At 41.4% G+C, this 14,991-nt stretch overlaps 1 protein-coding gene and 1 long non-coding RNA gene across 5 annotated transcripts in view; one reads left to right on the forward strand and one right to left on the reverse strand.

Moving 5' to 3' along the window:
• The window catches only part of LOC310770526, a 170,515-nt gene that overhangs the window by 139,055 nt on the left and 16,469 nt on the right, over positions 1-14,991 (forward strand). The window lies entirely within an intron of this gene.
• Positions 1-14,991, reverse strand: part of GALNTL6 (polypeptide N-acetylgalactosaminyltransferase like 6) — a 440,162-nt gene that overhangs the window by 95,109 nt on the left and 330,062 nt on the right. For all 4 annotated transcript variants that reach the window (XM_083631200.1, XM_083631203.1, XM_083631202.1 and 1 more), the window contains exons 6-7: positions 2,119-2,304; positions 244-427 (exon numbers count right to left, since the gene is read on the reverse strand). In XM_083631200.1, coding sequence (XP_083487326.1) covers positions 244-427; positions 2,119-2,304 — 370 coding nt within the window. The remainder of the gene's footprint in view (positions 1-243; positions 428-2,118; positions 2,305-14,991) is intronic.

A 14,991-nucleotide genomic window follows, 5' to 3' on the forward strand; every position in this document is an offset into this window, starting at 1 on the left:
GATTCTTCCTTGCTCAAATGAGAGCAGCGGGGGCAGTGGAACTCTAGAGAGTGATCTGCCCCTTTTTGCGATTCCACATCTTGACCTTTCCCACCATGCTCTTGCTTGTTGCTGCTTCCCACTTGCCATCTTTAATTTGAGGTTAATTTGCCCAGAAGGCCCTGCCTCTATTGCTGCAGCCACAGTTCTTGCAACTGCTGCCTGCGATGTCTCATTCTAATGCTTGGTATCGCTGCTACTTACTCAAAAGGGTCACTGGGATCAGCCCTCAGGAGCTCTGGTGGAATTGGTATTCTTTTGTAGTACATCTCCCAGTCGAAGGCTCCACGCATGGCATCTCCCGCTTGCGCCTCGTACCCAAAGTGATTGTGGTCAATGACATCGATCATGGGACACACAATGGTCTTATGGTTTAGCGCAATCTGATCTGAAAGACGAAAGCATAAAAATACAAAAAAGAGCCAAGCCATCTATCACATTTACCGCAAAGTAAATCCCTTAGGCTTTTACTTCTCCTCTTCCCCCGCCCCTCAAAGTTTTGAAAATTGCCTCAGCATCTCCCCATGGCCCTAAAATCATTTCAGTTTTCAAATCTGCATCCAGCCTCTATCTGCAACGGGCTTGACGCACTCGGCCTGTTATTAGAAGCCATTATAGTTCTTCAAAGAGAGTCACATCCCAGCGAGACCCACAGAAGTCAAGTCATCTATATCTCTGTCACTTTGCTGCTCTAAGCTGTCCCCAATCTGTCACCTAAGGAGTCAGCGAGCAAGCAAAAAATAAAAAATAAAAACCAGAAAGCAAAAGAATTGTCATTTTAGCTTTGAGTATATACAGCAAGAATGCACTGAGAAAATGCTGCTCATTCTGGCTCCTAAAATATGAACATCAGACTTCTGCAACTCAGCTTCTTCTCTGATAGCAGCTGAGGGCAGATGCAAGGGAGGAGCATATCTATTTAATTCTCGCCTGTGTCACTTTGACACAGAATTCTGTTCTGTTAATGTTTTAATCTGAGCAACATACCCATCTCAAATATTTAAAAAGTATATTTTCTCTCAGCATGTATATATTGATATATAGTTAAGTTGCTGGGAGCTGTATTACAACATTCATGAAAAATGCAAAATCTGGAGCTTAGGTCAAATCAAATCAAATCTTTTCTGTTGCGGCCAATGACCAGCACCAATGAAACAAAACAGAGAGCCCGTAGAACATATTAGATGCATAGCTATGATAGCTTCTCTTGGTGGGAGCCACTGATGAAGATGGTAAATGCAGTGGCGTAGCGTGGGTTGTCAGCACCCGGGGCAAAGCAAGTAGTTTGCGCCCCCTAGCCCGTGGATTTGCGCCCCCTAACCCGTGGATTTGCCCTAACCCCAGATGTTGCGCCCGGTGCGGCCGGCCCCCCCTGCACCCCCCACGCTACGCTACTGGGTAAATGGCCATTGATTAAGATGGTAAATGGTCAACAGGTTCAGATTTCCAAAGTTCCAGTGAAGTAACCCCCAAATATAACAGTTCTGAATTATTTTCCAGGCAAATGTGTCAGAATCATCCAAGTGGACATGTTGTCCTCCTGGTTCAAATGCTGTGTTTTCCATTGTTGCTCATCCAGCCTTACTAGGTTGGACAACATAAACAAATAATTCTATAAAAGGCACAGTATATGGTCAGATGTTCTAAAACAGCTGTCCCCCAACATGGTGTTTTCCAAATGTTTCAGAATACAACAGTTGTGCTGGCTGGGGCTGATGAGAGTTGTAGTCCGAAACATCTGGGCAACACCAGATTGAGGAAGGCTGTTTCAAAACATGCCTCCTCAAGATCCACTAGTGGGCGACTCAAGCTACCAGTGCTGAATTCAGACCAAATGAATAAGAGTTCCATCCTAAACATTTTAATTCTCATGTTTCTCCTGCTAATCCTATTTTGCATTACAGTCTAGGAAGTTTCACTTCCAGGTCCAAATATACAGGTGAGTTATAGATGCTGTTGGCGGGTTGTACTAAATAAAATGTTGGAAGCCACATTGTGCATCCTGAATGTATTCATGAGATAAAGTGTATGTTTCAGTACCATGAAAATCCTAATGTTGTAAGTTCCAGTATAACTTACTAAGTAAAGGAGGCAGCCAGTTCACGTTGACTTCACAATGGGAGTCGAGGAAGGTCAAGACTTCTCCTTTAGCTATTGAGGCGCCAAGTAATCTGGTGCGAATGAGCCCTTCCCGTTTTTTGGTGCGCACAATTCTCACTTTGACGAAACGTGCCATATATTCCTCCAGCTTTTCTCTCAAGTGTTCTGCAAAGACATGGAGGAGAACATGAAAACATTACCTATGAACGGCTGAGCTGAGAACATATGACACTGGACACCATATAATATTTACCAACACAAAACTCAATAGCTTCCTTTCTAGCTCATTCAGAGTTCCTTATTATTTGTATAACCGTTCTGGAATGCTTCATAAATTGCAAATGTTCTTCGTTTAAACACACAGAGGAAGCCAGTGACATTTTAGACCTTTTCACAGCACATTCACTGTTGGCAAACTTCCATCTACCATATAATCACAGCCAAAATGACTGCAGGGTGTTCATTGACCCTCCAGTGCCTTCTGCCTAAGGCCAGATGAACATTCTGGCATATGGTTTTGTAAATGATGCCCTTTCCAAGTGGGCTTGCTAGTCCTATTAATTATGCAAAAAGACACACAGAAAAAAAAATTAACATTGGGCTGTGAAGTCAGGATAACTGACGGGCTTTGACGGGTAAGGCCAAGAGGGAATCAACTTTAGAGCAACCTCAGCAATTGGACAACAGCTTGTAGCAAGTGAACAGTTGCAAAGACTTTGCTAATAAAAGCAAGCAGTATTTTGTCTTATTCAATCCTTCTGTGTTTGCATCAGGAGACGGTGCCTTTGGGAGTTTTCCCTTTCTCTTTTTGCCTTCTAATTCAACATAAACAACAGAATTGTATCATCGCCTGCAGTTTTGCCCTTTCAAAAAACAACTTTATTGAGTACATTCATAACAAAAAACAACACTGCATGAAGCACCTCACCCTATCCAATTCATTTCTTTCTTTGAGCAGATCAAACCATATGTATCTCCAGTTGTTAAGAATGCCCCCCAGCCCCCACAATTGACCCAGTAGCCATTTAAAGTAAACCTACCTAATCAACTCTTTCCAAAACAATAAGTGAACCAAAGCACGCCCATCCTTTAAAATCCACACTTTCCAAAGCTTGCAATGCAATTCTCTAGCCAAGTAATGTGTAACAAAATGCATATATTAGGGTAAAGTGCATAAAATGCACATATTAGTGAAAATAACACAAAAAAATAATTATTTGCAAATATGTGCATTTAGGCAAAATAGTGTGGAGAAATTCACACCAACAATATGTGCATTTAGGCAAAATAGTGTGGAGAAATTCACACCAACATGCTAAATAATTTTCACAATGCCTTCTTTTTAAAATGCAAACTTGTGTGGAAACGCAGAGAACTGAACATAAGATTGGAAAAATGCAAAAGGAACAGAAGTTGAAATGGAAAAGTTCACCTATTCCTACCAGCCATCATGGGCTAAGCTAGCCATGAATGCAATTAATTGTGTGAATGTGATGCAAGCATGTGTACATGGTTTGTTATGTAAATAGTAGTGTTGTGCACTGGATTTGTCTGAGTCCTGAGCCAAGAGGGGCAGATTCAGAGGGGCTTGGGCATCAAATGAGTTGGATACAGACAGCCATGGATCACAGAGCAATCTGTGCTTGTAAGGGAGTAGGGCATCCAACAAGAAGGAGAGGCAGGCAAAAGGTGGGAAAAACCTCACAAAAAGTCTAAGACCTACCCTGACTATTGGCTGCATATTTTCAGAAGGTAGTGGGGGTTAGAGACACTAACATGCTCCTGGTTTACATATACGGTACTTCACAGATTGACAGTTGCCAGGTTTCTCTGGAAAGAGGAAATGACTGTCCAACTGGTTTGTTCAGAGCATGAAGTGATTGCATGGAAATGTCCCTAACCACAGGAAGTCCGTTCAAAGCTGGCAAAGTCTAGCATTCCCAGAAACCTACATACTCTGTGTCAAGAGCAGAAGCGAGGGTGTGGGGTGGGGAGGGAAATGTCTGGGCAATTTTTCTATAGAATGATATTGTTATGTGGAAAAGAGAAATCCAACTGAAATGAAATGGTCATTAAATCTTGGGGAGACAAGACATCCAGGCTATTTATTGTCAGTGGAATCCATTCAGGAAAGCTTGCCATGTCAATATAATATTCAGCTAGGATGCTTTCATTTGTATGCTGGGGTATTGCATAAATTTCACTTCCAGGGACAGGCTGGAGAGCGACAAAAACAACAACAACAGGCAGCCCGGGCAATAAATGGAGCACCTCAAATAGAAACGAAGCCAGGGCTCTTGTCATTAGACAGAGAGAGGAGGCTCCTAATTTGTAATTTTAAAAGAAAACATCTCATTCTTTTCTTCACATTGTTTATTAAATGAGGTAATAAATCATACTGCTGATACATGCCAGGCACCTGCCAGGGTCTAAGCTGGCACAGGAACAGACAAATAAAGAGTTATGCAGAAGCAGAAGTTTTATAGGTTGTCAGTGGAATGACAAGCAATGATGAAGGGCAGCGTTATGGCCCCTTTACTGATAGCCTATAAACAAATTCTCCATGGTACGTTGTGTGTGTGGCCATCTTTATCTTCATTTAATGCAGACATGAGTTTATAGAAAGAATAGCAGCAAGACAGTTGCTTTTTTCTCCTGGTAATTAAGTGTGCCCAAGCAGAATGCTCAAATGGTTGGTTCAGCTCCCTGAGATGCACTTAAATCAAGGTTGCCAACCTTCCTGCTCATATGTTAGAATTGCCCCTGCCCCACTGACACAGCCTGGCCCTAAAGTAGCTATGTGGTCACAAGAAATTAAAACAGTGCGGCATGAAGTGATAGTGAAAGTTACACAGTTTGATTTTCTGCCTGTCCTGCAGTTAAAGATGCAAAGGCATTACCAAGAAAATCAGTGGTAACACTATTTGATGTTTCCCCTCCTCTAATAATTTATCTGAATTGAGGCAAATAGGGTATGAATGACGCCTACACATTTCTATTTCTTCCTCCTCCTCCTCCTCTTCTTCTTCTTCTTCTTCTTCTTCTTCTTCTTCTTCTTCTTCTTCTTCTTCTTCTTCTTCTCTCTCTCTCTCTCTCTCTCTCTCTCTCTCACACACACACACACACTCACGCACACACACACACACACTGCTTAATGCCCAGGTGGCTTCTAAGCATTTTACAAAACATAAAAACCAATACAGAATAATTAAAAATATACCAGAATTAAAACGAGCAATAAAACAACCCCATTAAAACATTAAACTATAAACATCCATGACTGAAATAACCAGTGAAACAATTCCAGTCAATCACCAGTGCAAAATGCATCAATAACTGACAGGGAGGGGGATGCTCAACATGTGCCTTGCCAGTCCCTGCTTTGCTCTCCTGCTACGCAACAAAAAACAACCATATGGTTTATCAAGCTCCAGACGGGTGGAGTGAGAGGGTCTTGACATTGGGTGGTGAATCGTACAGGATGATGGCATCTTCAACTCATAGAAGGGAACGCTGAGGAACTTGAACCCAGGGCACCATGACATGCTGAGAAAGCAGATTCTCAACAATGCCATGGTAAGCTGCAGCAAAAGCCAGAAATATCCTACCCTGGGCGAAAAACTCCTAAGAAGACCTACAAGACAACCCAAAGCACCACAAAGACAGCGCTTAATATATTCATTTGTTTGTGGGGATGATTTTTGTTTTCTTTCACATTCATGCTCCTGTTTTGTTCTTGGAACGTATTATTGGATACAATGGATAGGTGCTATCCATTTGATTATCAGATAAAGGGAGATGTGAGAGCAATGCTCCTTTAAGAGCTGGACTGGAAGAAACAAGGAGTGAAGGGCATGGACAGATGCAGAGAGGAAATCAAGCAGCAGAACGTAGAACTGTAGAGTTGGAAGGGACCCCGGGGGTCATCTAGTGTAAAACTGGAATCCTGCCCCCAACCATCCCTGGCATTGCCCAGTTCAGGTTTACATTGGCTCATGCTCTCCTACACTGAACATGCCCCCTTAAAACATGCCCACACTTTAGCTGGATGCTAGGATCAGAGGTTGGGCGGGGGGGCTAGGGTGTGGTTGGTTATATTCAGTTGACTACAGTGAATTTTGTTGGCCTGGGGGTGGCACTGAACTTTCTAAAAATTGCAAATGTGCACCCTGTTCTGGAAAGGTTGGTGGCCCCTCTTCTGGTTGTAATCCCAACAACAACACTGTAAGGCAGGCACCCCCAAACTTGGCCCTCCAGATGTTTTGGGACTACAATTCCCATCATCCCTGACTACTGGTCCTCTTAGCTAGGGATGATGGGAGTTGTAGTCCCAAACATCTGGAGGGCCGAGTTTGGGGATGCCTGCTGTATGGTAAGTCAGTATGACGATCCCCCATAACATCGTTGGGAGGACTAAGGCTGAGAGAGAATGGCTTGCCTAAGGCCACCTAGTGAGTTGATTGTGGACATGAGACTTGAACCAGGAACTTCCTGATCCATGTTTTCCTCTCTTAGTCACTATTCTGCACCAGCCCTGAATGGAAAATGTCTATGTAGCAACATAAAGATTATTTCAGAGGGAGCGAGGAAGACACACAAGTGAAATGTGACTGAAGTCATGGTGTGAACACACCCCAACTGTTTTCTTTTTAAAATATGTGAAGCTGAAGTTTTGTACTCAGACCCAGTGTCAAAGAAAGTGCTTCAGGAATTGAATGTGGCCTGAACAGAATATATTACCTGCCTCAAAGCTACTATTTTGTAAATAAGAACACAATTGAGGACATGTTAAGAAATAAGATCTGTGACTGGCCTCATAAATATCTCCATCTGAGGAAGATTATATAGCATAAGCAGCCTCATAATTTCTCCTCTGTTTCTGAAGTGTGTATGTGTTTAACCCAACGTACTCATTATACAGGTAAAATTTATATAGTAACTCTTTCCCAAGGAGTTCAAGTGCTATGATGTCTTGGAATGTTAAATGAGCTAAACGATTTTGTGGCCTGAGAAACAGAGGCGGCATGATTTTTGTGATAGAAATAAATATTTTGTGAATGTCGTACGTACATTATCCGATCATTGTTAACACACCAATGTCTAAATGACACCCATATGACATAATTAATGGTAACAATTTCAAATTGCTCTTGACAATAACTTGTCAACTAAGCCAAGGTTTACATATTTATGAAATTGTGAAAAGTCACTCCAATTTTGCAACCTGTCATTTTGCTGACATTTGCTTTGCTTTGCCTGAAACCCTCTCTGACATACTTCTATTTTATTTTTATTTTTTTAAAAAATCTCTTTAAAACATACCTTAAGCTACTCCTGGCATTGTGGAAAATCATTCCTAATGCCTGCACCACTCACCCCAAATGGTCCCAATGTACACACCACAAATTTCCACAACTCTACAAAAAATGACAAACTGCTGTCAGAAAAAAGATAAGGTTGTGATTTAATACTGCAATGCGCTCTACGTGGGGCTACCTTTGAAGGTGACCCGGAAACTACAACTAATCCAGAATGCAGCAGCTAGACTGGTGACTGGGAGCGGCCGCCGAGACCATATAACACCGGTCTTGAAATACCTGCATTGGCTCCCAGTACATTTCCGAGCACAATTCAAAGTGTTGGTGCTGACCTTTAAAGCCCTAAACGGCCTCGGTCCAGTATATCTGAAGGAGTGTCTCCTCCCCCATCGTTCTGCCTGGACACTGAGGTCCAGCTCCGAGGGCCTTCTGGCGGTTCCCTCACTGCGAGAGGCCAAGTTACAGGGAACCAGGCAGAAGGCCTTCTCGGTAGTGGCGCCCGCCCTGTGGAACGCCCTCCCATCAGATGTCAAAGCGATAAACATCTACCTGACATTCAGAAGACATCTGAAGGCAGCCCTGTTCAGGGAAGTTTTTAATATGTGACATTTTAGTGTATCTTTCATCTTTGTTGGAAGCCGCCCAGAGTGGCTGGGGAAACCCAGCCAGATGGGCAGGGTACAAATAATAATTATTATTATTATTATTATTATTATTATTATTATTATTATTAATGGTGTGGCGGGCAGCGGAGATGCCCTGTTTCCAATGTCACATGTAGAGATGATTAGAAGATCAAGGACGCTGCTAGAGCTTTGTGCCTCCTTCCCACAGTCACTTAGCCAGCTTTGGGAAAGCAGAGAAAGGGCTGGGGAGAAACATCCAATTTTGGTCTTGCTCCCCCAGTCCTGTGTACTCTTGTGGCCCACTTGGTATGGAAAGCTGGACTACCCTGGTCTAAGCCTACCCTCCTCACCGGGCTGCTGTGAGGACAAAAGCTTCTATCTGGGAAATTAGAGGAAGACCTGGGCAAATGTAATAATTAATCCTCTTCAAGCTTTCTGTGCCATTAATATCTTTGTGCAATCCTATGTGCCCTTACTTAGAGTAATCCTATTAATATTTACTCAGAAATGAGGCTCACTGTGTTTAATGGGGCTTTCTTGCAGGTTAAATGTGTATAGGATTCCAGCCTCAGTGGCCCTTTTCTGTAGTTTTGTCAGCTCTAGGACACCCTCAGAAAAGTTTGTTCAGCTATATGTGTGGTTCTTAACTTGTGGTTCGTTGATGTGATATGATTAAGAGGAAAGTTTCACAAGAAAATACATTTGTGTCCCAGACTGAAGTTTTATTTTTAAACAGACACAAACTATAAATACGTTTTAATTATAAAACAAAGTTCACTTTTAACAGAGTTCTTTAATGAGGCACTTGCATTTTTTTTGGTATGAGTTAATTACTTTATATTGGGTTGAATCAAAGAAACACACAGCAGCAGGTCATTCTCCACAGATAGTTTGTTTCATTGCTTTGTTTTTATTGCAGCTACCAATGAGGATCCCATTAAGTGTGACATTGCAATGGGGATTAAAACTTTCAAGCTTCAGAGTTCAGGATGCTTGGTCCTCTGCACCATCTTCTGAACCATCAGTCTTCTGAGGAAAATGAATACTGTAGATTAAGCTGTGGTTATCCAGACATTGTTGGACTCTGTCTCCCATCAGCCTCAGCTAGTGTGGTTAATGGCCAGGGATGACAGGACTTGTAGTACAACAGCATCTGGAGGGACACAGAATAGCCACCCCTTCTCTACAGCCTCTTTCTTATTAAGCATGCACACAGATATTCTGCTCAAGAAGCATTAAAATAATCTATGTCTCCTCATTCAATAGAAAGTTCTAGAAGTAGACATGTATAAATGTGCTTCAATAAATTCTGACATTTTGAGCCGCTATTTTCTGTTCTGCTGCAATTGGTTGCTTTTGCACAAATATTTCTTAAATTTCACTGTCCACTGATGTGGTAATATACATATTTTTTAAACATATATCATAGTATAAAATGGATGCACGTATCTCGGCCATCTATAGAGCTTTACAAATCAATTACCTTCCATTTAGAAATGAATGAATATGTCTCAGTATCTCCTTTCCCCAATTTTGAGTTCTGCTCTCTATGTTTTATTCTCTGAACCACCCTTAGATCTTATGTTGAAGGGAAGAATATAAATCTAATAAACAAAATAAAATTTCCCTGAAAGTTTTGTGTGTGTGAAAAAAAAAATGTTCTCATGAAAATACACCAGCAATTATTGGGATTGACTGATATTAGGATGGAATGACATGAAAAATACATTGTTTACTGACAGGAAATGCTAATGTTTCACCCTAAATTGGCAGTTAAAAAACTGAGCTCCAACTGAAGTTAATGGGGTGCTACACCTGTGTAAGAGGTTGAATTGCCCATGGAAAGTGATATTTGCTCCTAAGCACAAGGATTAGGATAGAACTATGCCAAGTCAACATATCAGTTTAAAGCTTCACATTCAGATAAATTTGAGTTCTGGTAAGATGAAATTCTTCAGACAGGAGTACTGTTGTGCAACTGCCTTTGAAGAACCTCAGCATATTTGGGGAAGCTGCAGGCTACACAATCCAACTTTTCGATCCATTGCGGTTCTCTTTGAATGTGCAGCTTTTCAGTTTTCAAAACTGCTTATTCCAATAACTCTTCACAGGGACTTTTTAGCTTTCCTGCACTGCAGAATATTATGAAAACAACAACGTCAGTAAGTCCATATTCCATCTGTTCCAACAATTTCAATATTACCCAAACTTTTTCAAAGCTCTGCAGCCTTGGAACAACAAAACATTTCGTTTATTAGGCAGTGGTCTACCTGGAGACTTGATTCAGAATCTTGTTATCAAGGCAATCTGCTGTAGACTTCTCTTTGGACTCCTTTGGACTTTTTATTTATTTAAAAAGAGCTAATCCTTCACTTTGGGAGAGGAGACTTACTGGCTCTTTAAATAAGGCAGTGCTAAGCCCCTTTAAACAACAACACTGAATGGAGGCAATAGTTATTAAGGACCAGCTTCCTTTCCAGCAAAGTGGTTGAGCATTGCTTGCAGGATGCAAACTTTTCCCAGTCCTTTCCAGTCTGCTTTTGGTCTGGTCATAAGAAGTCAATAAAATATGAGAGGGGTAGTATTACTTCATGGATTTTACCGGATCACCCAGTAGCTTTTGATATTAAAAAATCTTTGAATACTGATGCTACGTACTGTAGTGTAGCATGAACTAGTTGGGAAGGAAGTCAACATTGTGCTGGGTCCCCCTGTGCTACTCACTGCAATTCCCAACAAGGCTAATAAAATTTGCCCTCCCTGCAGAGTCACAATCCCTCCATACTTAAGTTTCTGATGCATGCCATGTGGGAAGGAAGTAAAAAGATAATTGCTAAATATATGATAGGAATAGAGAGATTATTGGAATGTTGTGTAGATATTCTGTGTCCATGCAGTGCTGTCACAAACATCTGCCTGACGCAAGTATTTGCAACAGAAGCACATTTCAAATTAATATTAGAAAACAATTAAATGAAAGCTTTCAAAATTGGAAAACATATATATGGCTGCCATCAATCTGAAAACAATACCCTGTCAGCTATAACATGTCAGTGTTGGATTTATGTTATACAGAAATAGTTCAGCCTCCATAAGCTGATGAGTGTAGCTTGTTGGAGGAAGTGAAAGTGAAAAAGGAACAACATTCATCGAATGAGCCTGCGATGCTCTTTTAGTGCCGCAGTTGCTGATAATGGCAGCTATTCCAAAATAGATAAGACATCATCAGTATGAAACAGCTGTGCAAAAACATCATTAGACTGAATGGCATGATCAGCCTTTAACTGGCTGTACTATCTGTGATAGTCTTCTAAATATTTCACTGAAAGCGTTTTGAAGATTGCAGTTACCAGTTTGCTACACCCTCGTTTTGATTAATTTCACATTTTATTAGGTTCCTTTTCATCAGGTAATACAGAAACAGGCAGCTTGCTCAGAAGCAAGGAACACTGGGAATTAATCATGAGCTGGGGAAGGATGGAAAGGAGAGTGGCAGCTGATTTGTATATTTCAATCTTTTTCATGTTCAGGGAGAACGCCAAGCCACCCTAGTGGGTGTGTTACATTTAATCTATAACTTTATATTCCTTTCTGAATAGATGAAGAGAAACACCTTAAGTTACGCCTTCAAATCTCAGGAAGGAGGCTTAGAAATCACAACACTGCAGAAACACAATATATTTCAATTTGTGTTTACTTTCCCTTTTTTTTTTTATCTGCTTCAAGTCTCAAACCTATGAAACTACTACAGTGGATCACACTGAAGCACTGTGATAAATCCCAAAAAGCCAGTGCATCCAAGTGGCTTGGAATGAGGATGCTGACTCCAACCATCATTTTCTGGGACATAGCTGGGGTGATACATGTGACTGTTGCACAAGACAGCCTCAGATAATGCCCCACCTATAGGCATTTTGGATATGACAGAGCCATCTGCTTTGATGCAAACATATACTCTTGTTATGTTTTTTAAAAAAACTTTTCTTAGCTTTTTTTCTCAGTTCCTTAAAAATACATATAACATTAATTTCTTTATTTTCTTACATTTATATCCCATGTTTTCTCCAAACATCTCAGCCTAGCTCAGCTTAGCATACCTAGTTCCTTCCTCTCCATTACTCAGCCCAATCATCTGCAAACTGCAAAACAGATTCATTCATTGATTTTATACATCACGAAACATACAAAGAACATGTATTTTAGGCTGATTGAAAAATAATTCTGTGGCATGAGAAACTATGGTGAAGAGGGTACTAAAGTTAAATCACTGTTTTAATCCCTTGTCTTGTTCAAAGCACAAAGACAACTTAGTTATTAAAACATGATTTCCAAGATGATTAATTAGATGTACTTTATATTCTCCCATTATTAAATACAAAGATCAAAGAACCCCTTTAAATGAGATTCTAAGGATCTCCTACTACGTCAATGATTATCTGTATTAAAATGTCAGAGGAGAGGAATCAATGGCATATTACCATTTATTTACAGAATCATCTAGGAATCAGTGGTATACCACCAAAACAATCACTATGCAGTAATAACAAAGGGGACAAAGAGTATCTCAGGAACTACCAAAATAACTGCTCTTCCATCAACCGGAGGGTGCACTTTGGGTGGCCGCGCTCAGTCCCCCTGGTCCCTTGAGACTCTCTGGCAAAGTTACTGGTCCGCCTCCCCATGTCATTGCCCTTTAAGGTTCCCACCAAACCTCAGTTCAAATAAACCTATCTTTTTTTTAATAAGATATTTATTAAGATTTTTTAAAGTATTACAATAAAAATAAAAAAAATAACAAAAATACAAAAACCAAATAAACCTATCCGTGGCGCGGGGAGGCAGGGCCAGCGGAGTGGACCAAAAGTGAGCAGTTTTCACGTGGTCCACTCTTCGAGTATAACAACCTGTGAGCACGCAGTTGGCTCCAGAGCTTCACCCACCCTACCGTCCCTTTATTTAATGACTTTATTATTATTATTATTACATGTTAATTTTTTCCTTACAGGTATGTGGGCACTGCTACGGTCTTACGATGGTTGCTGTTAAAGGACCGGGAAGGATTTTCCCTGCATTGGCAGGTTTCACCTTCCCTGTAGCAAATTGTCACAACTTTGGCAGTTTTAGGCCTTGGGCAAAATCCTTTAGTCTATTTCCCCTAAAGGGGAGGAGTGCGTGCAGTGGTGACATGCACGCCCCATGGGTTCCCCGTTAAAGGGGCTGGGTTGGAGGGGAGTCACTGGCCATACACTGAAAGGTTGTCAGTGCACTGAAAGGTTGTCAGCGTTGCAGCGAAATTGAGGTGGGGCTCTCTGCGTAAACATCTTCCAAGGCCAGCCCTCTTCCCAGACAGATCTGACTAACCTTGATGTGCCCCAGATCCCCAGCTGGGTTCTGGGAGGGATGCCCAATGCCTAAGCCAAGGTCTTCCTATATCTGAAAGTTTAAATAAAATTGTGGCCAATTTAATCCCATAACACTTTGTCATGGGTCATTCATTTCTTCTGGGTAGGCTCTTGGGGATGCGGAGTCTCTGCCTGGGCATGCGAAGAAATGGACGGTGTTAGCTAGATGTCTTAGAAATTATATAGTTAGAAGAAGCTTGGCTTGATTATTCATCTTATGCCTCCAGTGACTGAAGGTCTTTGCCACAAGCAGTAGCACAAAATATTCAGAAGCACATAGCAACACGACACACACAAAGACATGCATCAATATGCTTCAACGTATCAGTGGCATATGGTATGGAAGATGTGTGATCAGTGGGTGCTTTATCGCTAACTCTTACCATGTTCATTGAATATGTGGAGGGGTTCATTTGAGCATTGCTTAAGAAATATTTTGGATGGGAACAAAAATATTTGGCTTTTAATTCAACCTTTAAAGATTAAGACTGATGTTCTACCTGCCTGGTGTTCCAGTTAAAGGGCTGTTGCCTTTTTCTGTAACCTTTGGCAGCAGGATTTCAAACTGGGGGGAAGCTTCTGATTCACCAAGGAGTCCACAGTTGTTTCCATAGAATCTGGAAGCAGAGGTGTCTTTTCAAGGCTCAGCAGACAATACGTTGGCTCAAATGGCAGTGGAGCCATATGGGAAAGATTGGGGAATGGATCTCCTCATTGGGGCTACTGTTGTACGAGGACTACAGATTCAAGTATTATTGGGCTGGGGTCATGATATGTGTGCAGGGGATAACATGGTCCCTTGCCTTGGATAACAGTGGCAGATTGGACCAGAATACAACTCTTTACCCTTCTCCAAAAAATAATAGCATGCCATTCACTTCCCAGGGAGTAAATATTCAAGTACTGCATTTGGGGATGACATTGCATAGGACACAAAGCTTGCCTACCACCCCTGTCACTGGATGTTCTCCCTTCACCAAGAGGGACTTCACAGAAGTAGACATCTGTGCATAGATCCAAGGAGGCCTTACTCTATACACATATACTGTCCCTCGTAATTATGTGCAATTCGCTAGTCTTAAATATTACCAGTGATTTAATCAAGACTCTGAGAGTCAGCAGCACTTCCTTCCCACTCTCTGTAACACAATGTCTAAACATGTCAATCAATGAGAGAGAGCTGCAAGAATAGCCACTGTATTACCCACCCACTGATTTGGCTTATTTGTTTCAGTAGACATACACAGTATCTATGATTGCTGTCCAACACTAGCATCTCCCTGAAGGCAACAGTCATCTGCAACATTTATACGCAATTGTTCAGCATCTCACCCACAAATCTCAGCTCTTTGACCTGAAAATTCATCTTGTATCACTCAGACTGTTTTCTTATTAATGCAGTCCACTAGGGATTGCAGTTCCATTAGCTCATCCACACCTCTTGAATGAATAAATTGTTGGCACGCCGGAGTGCTGGCTGTAGGTCCCAGTATCACTATGTAATAG

This window comes from Podarcis filfolensis (genome assembly GCF_964270895.1).
Source record: "Podarcis filfolensis genome assembly, chromosome: 9".
Taxonomy (NCBI): Eukaryota; Metazoa; Chordata; class Lepidosauria; order Squamata; family Lacertidae; genus Podarcis; species Podarcis filfolensis.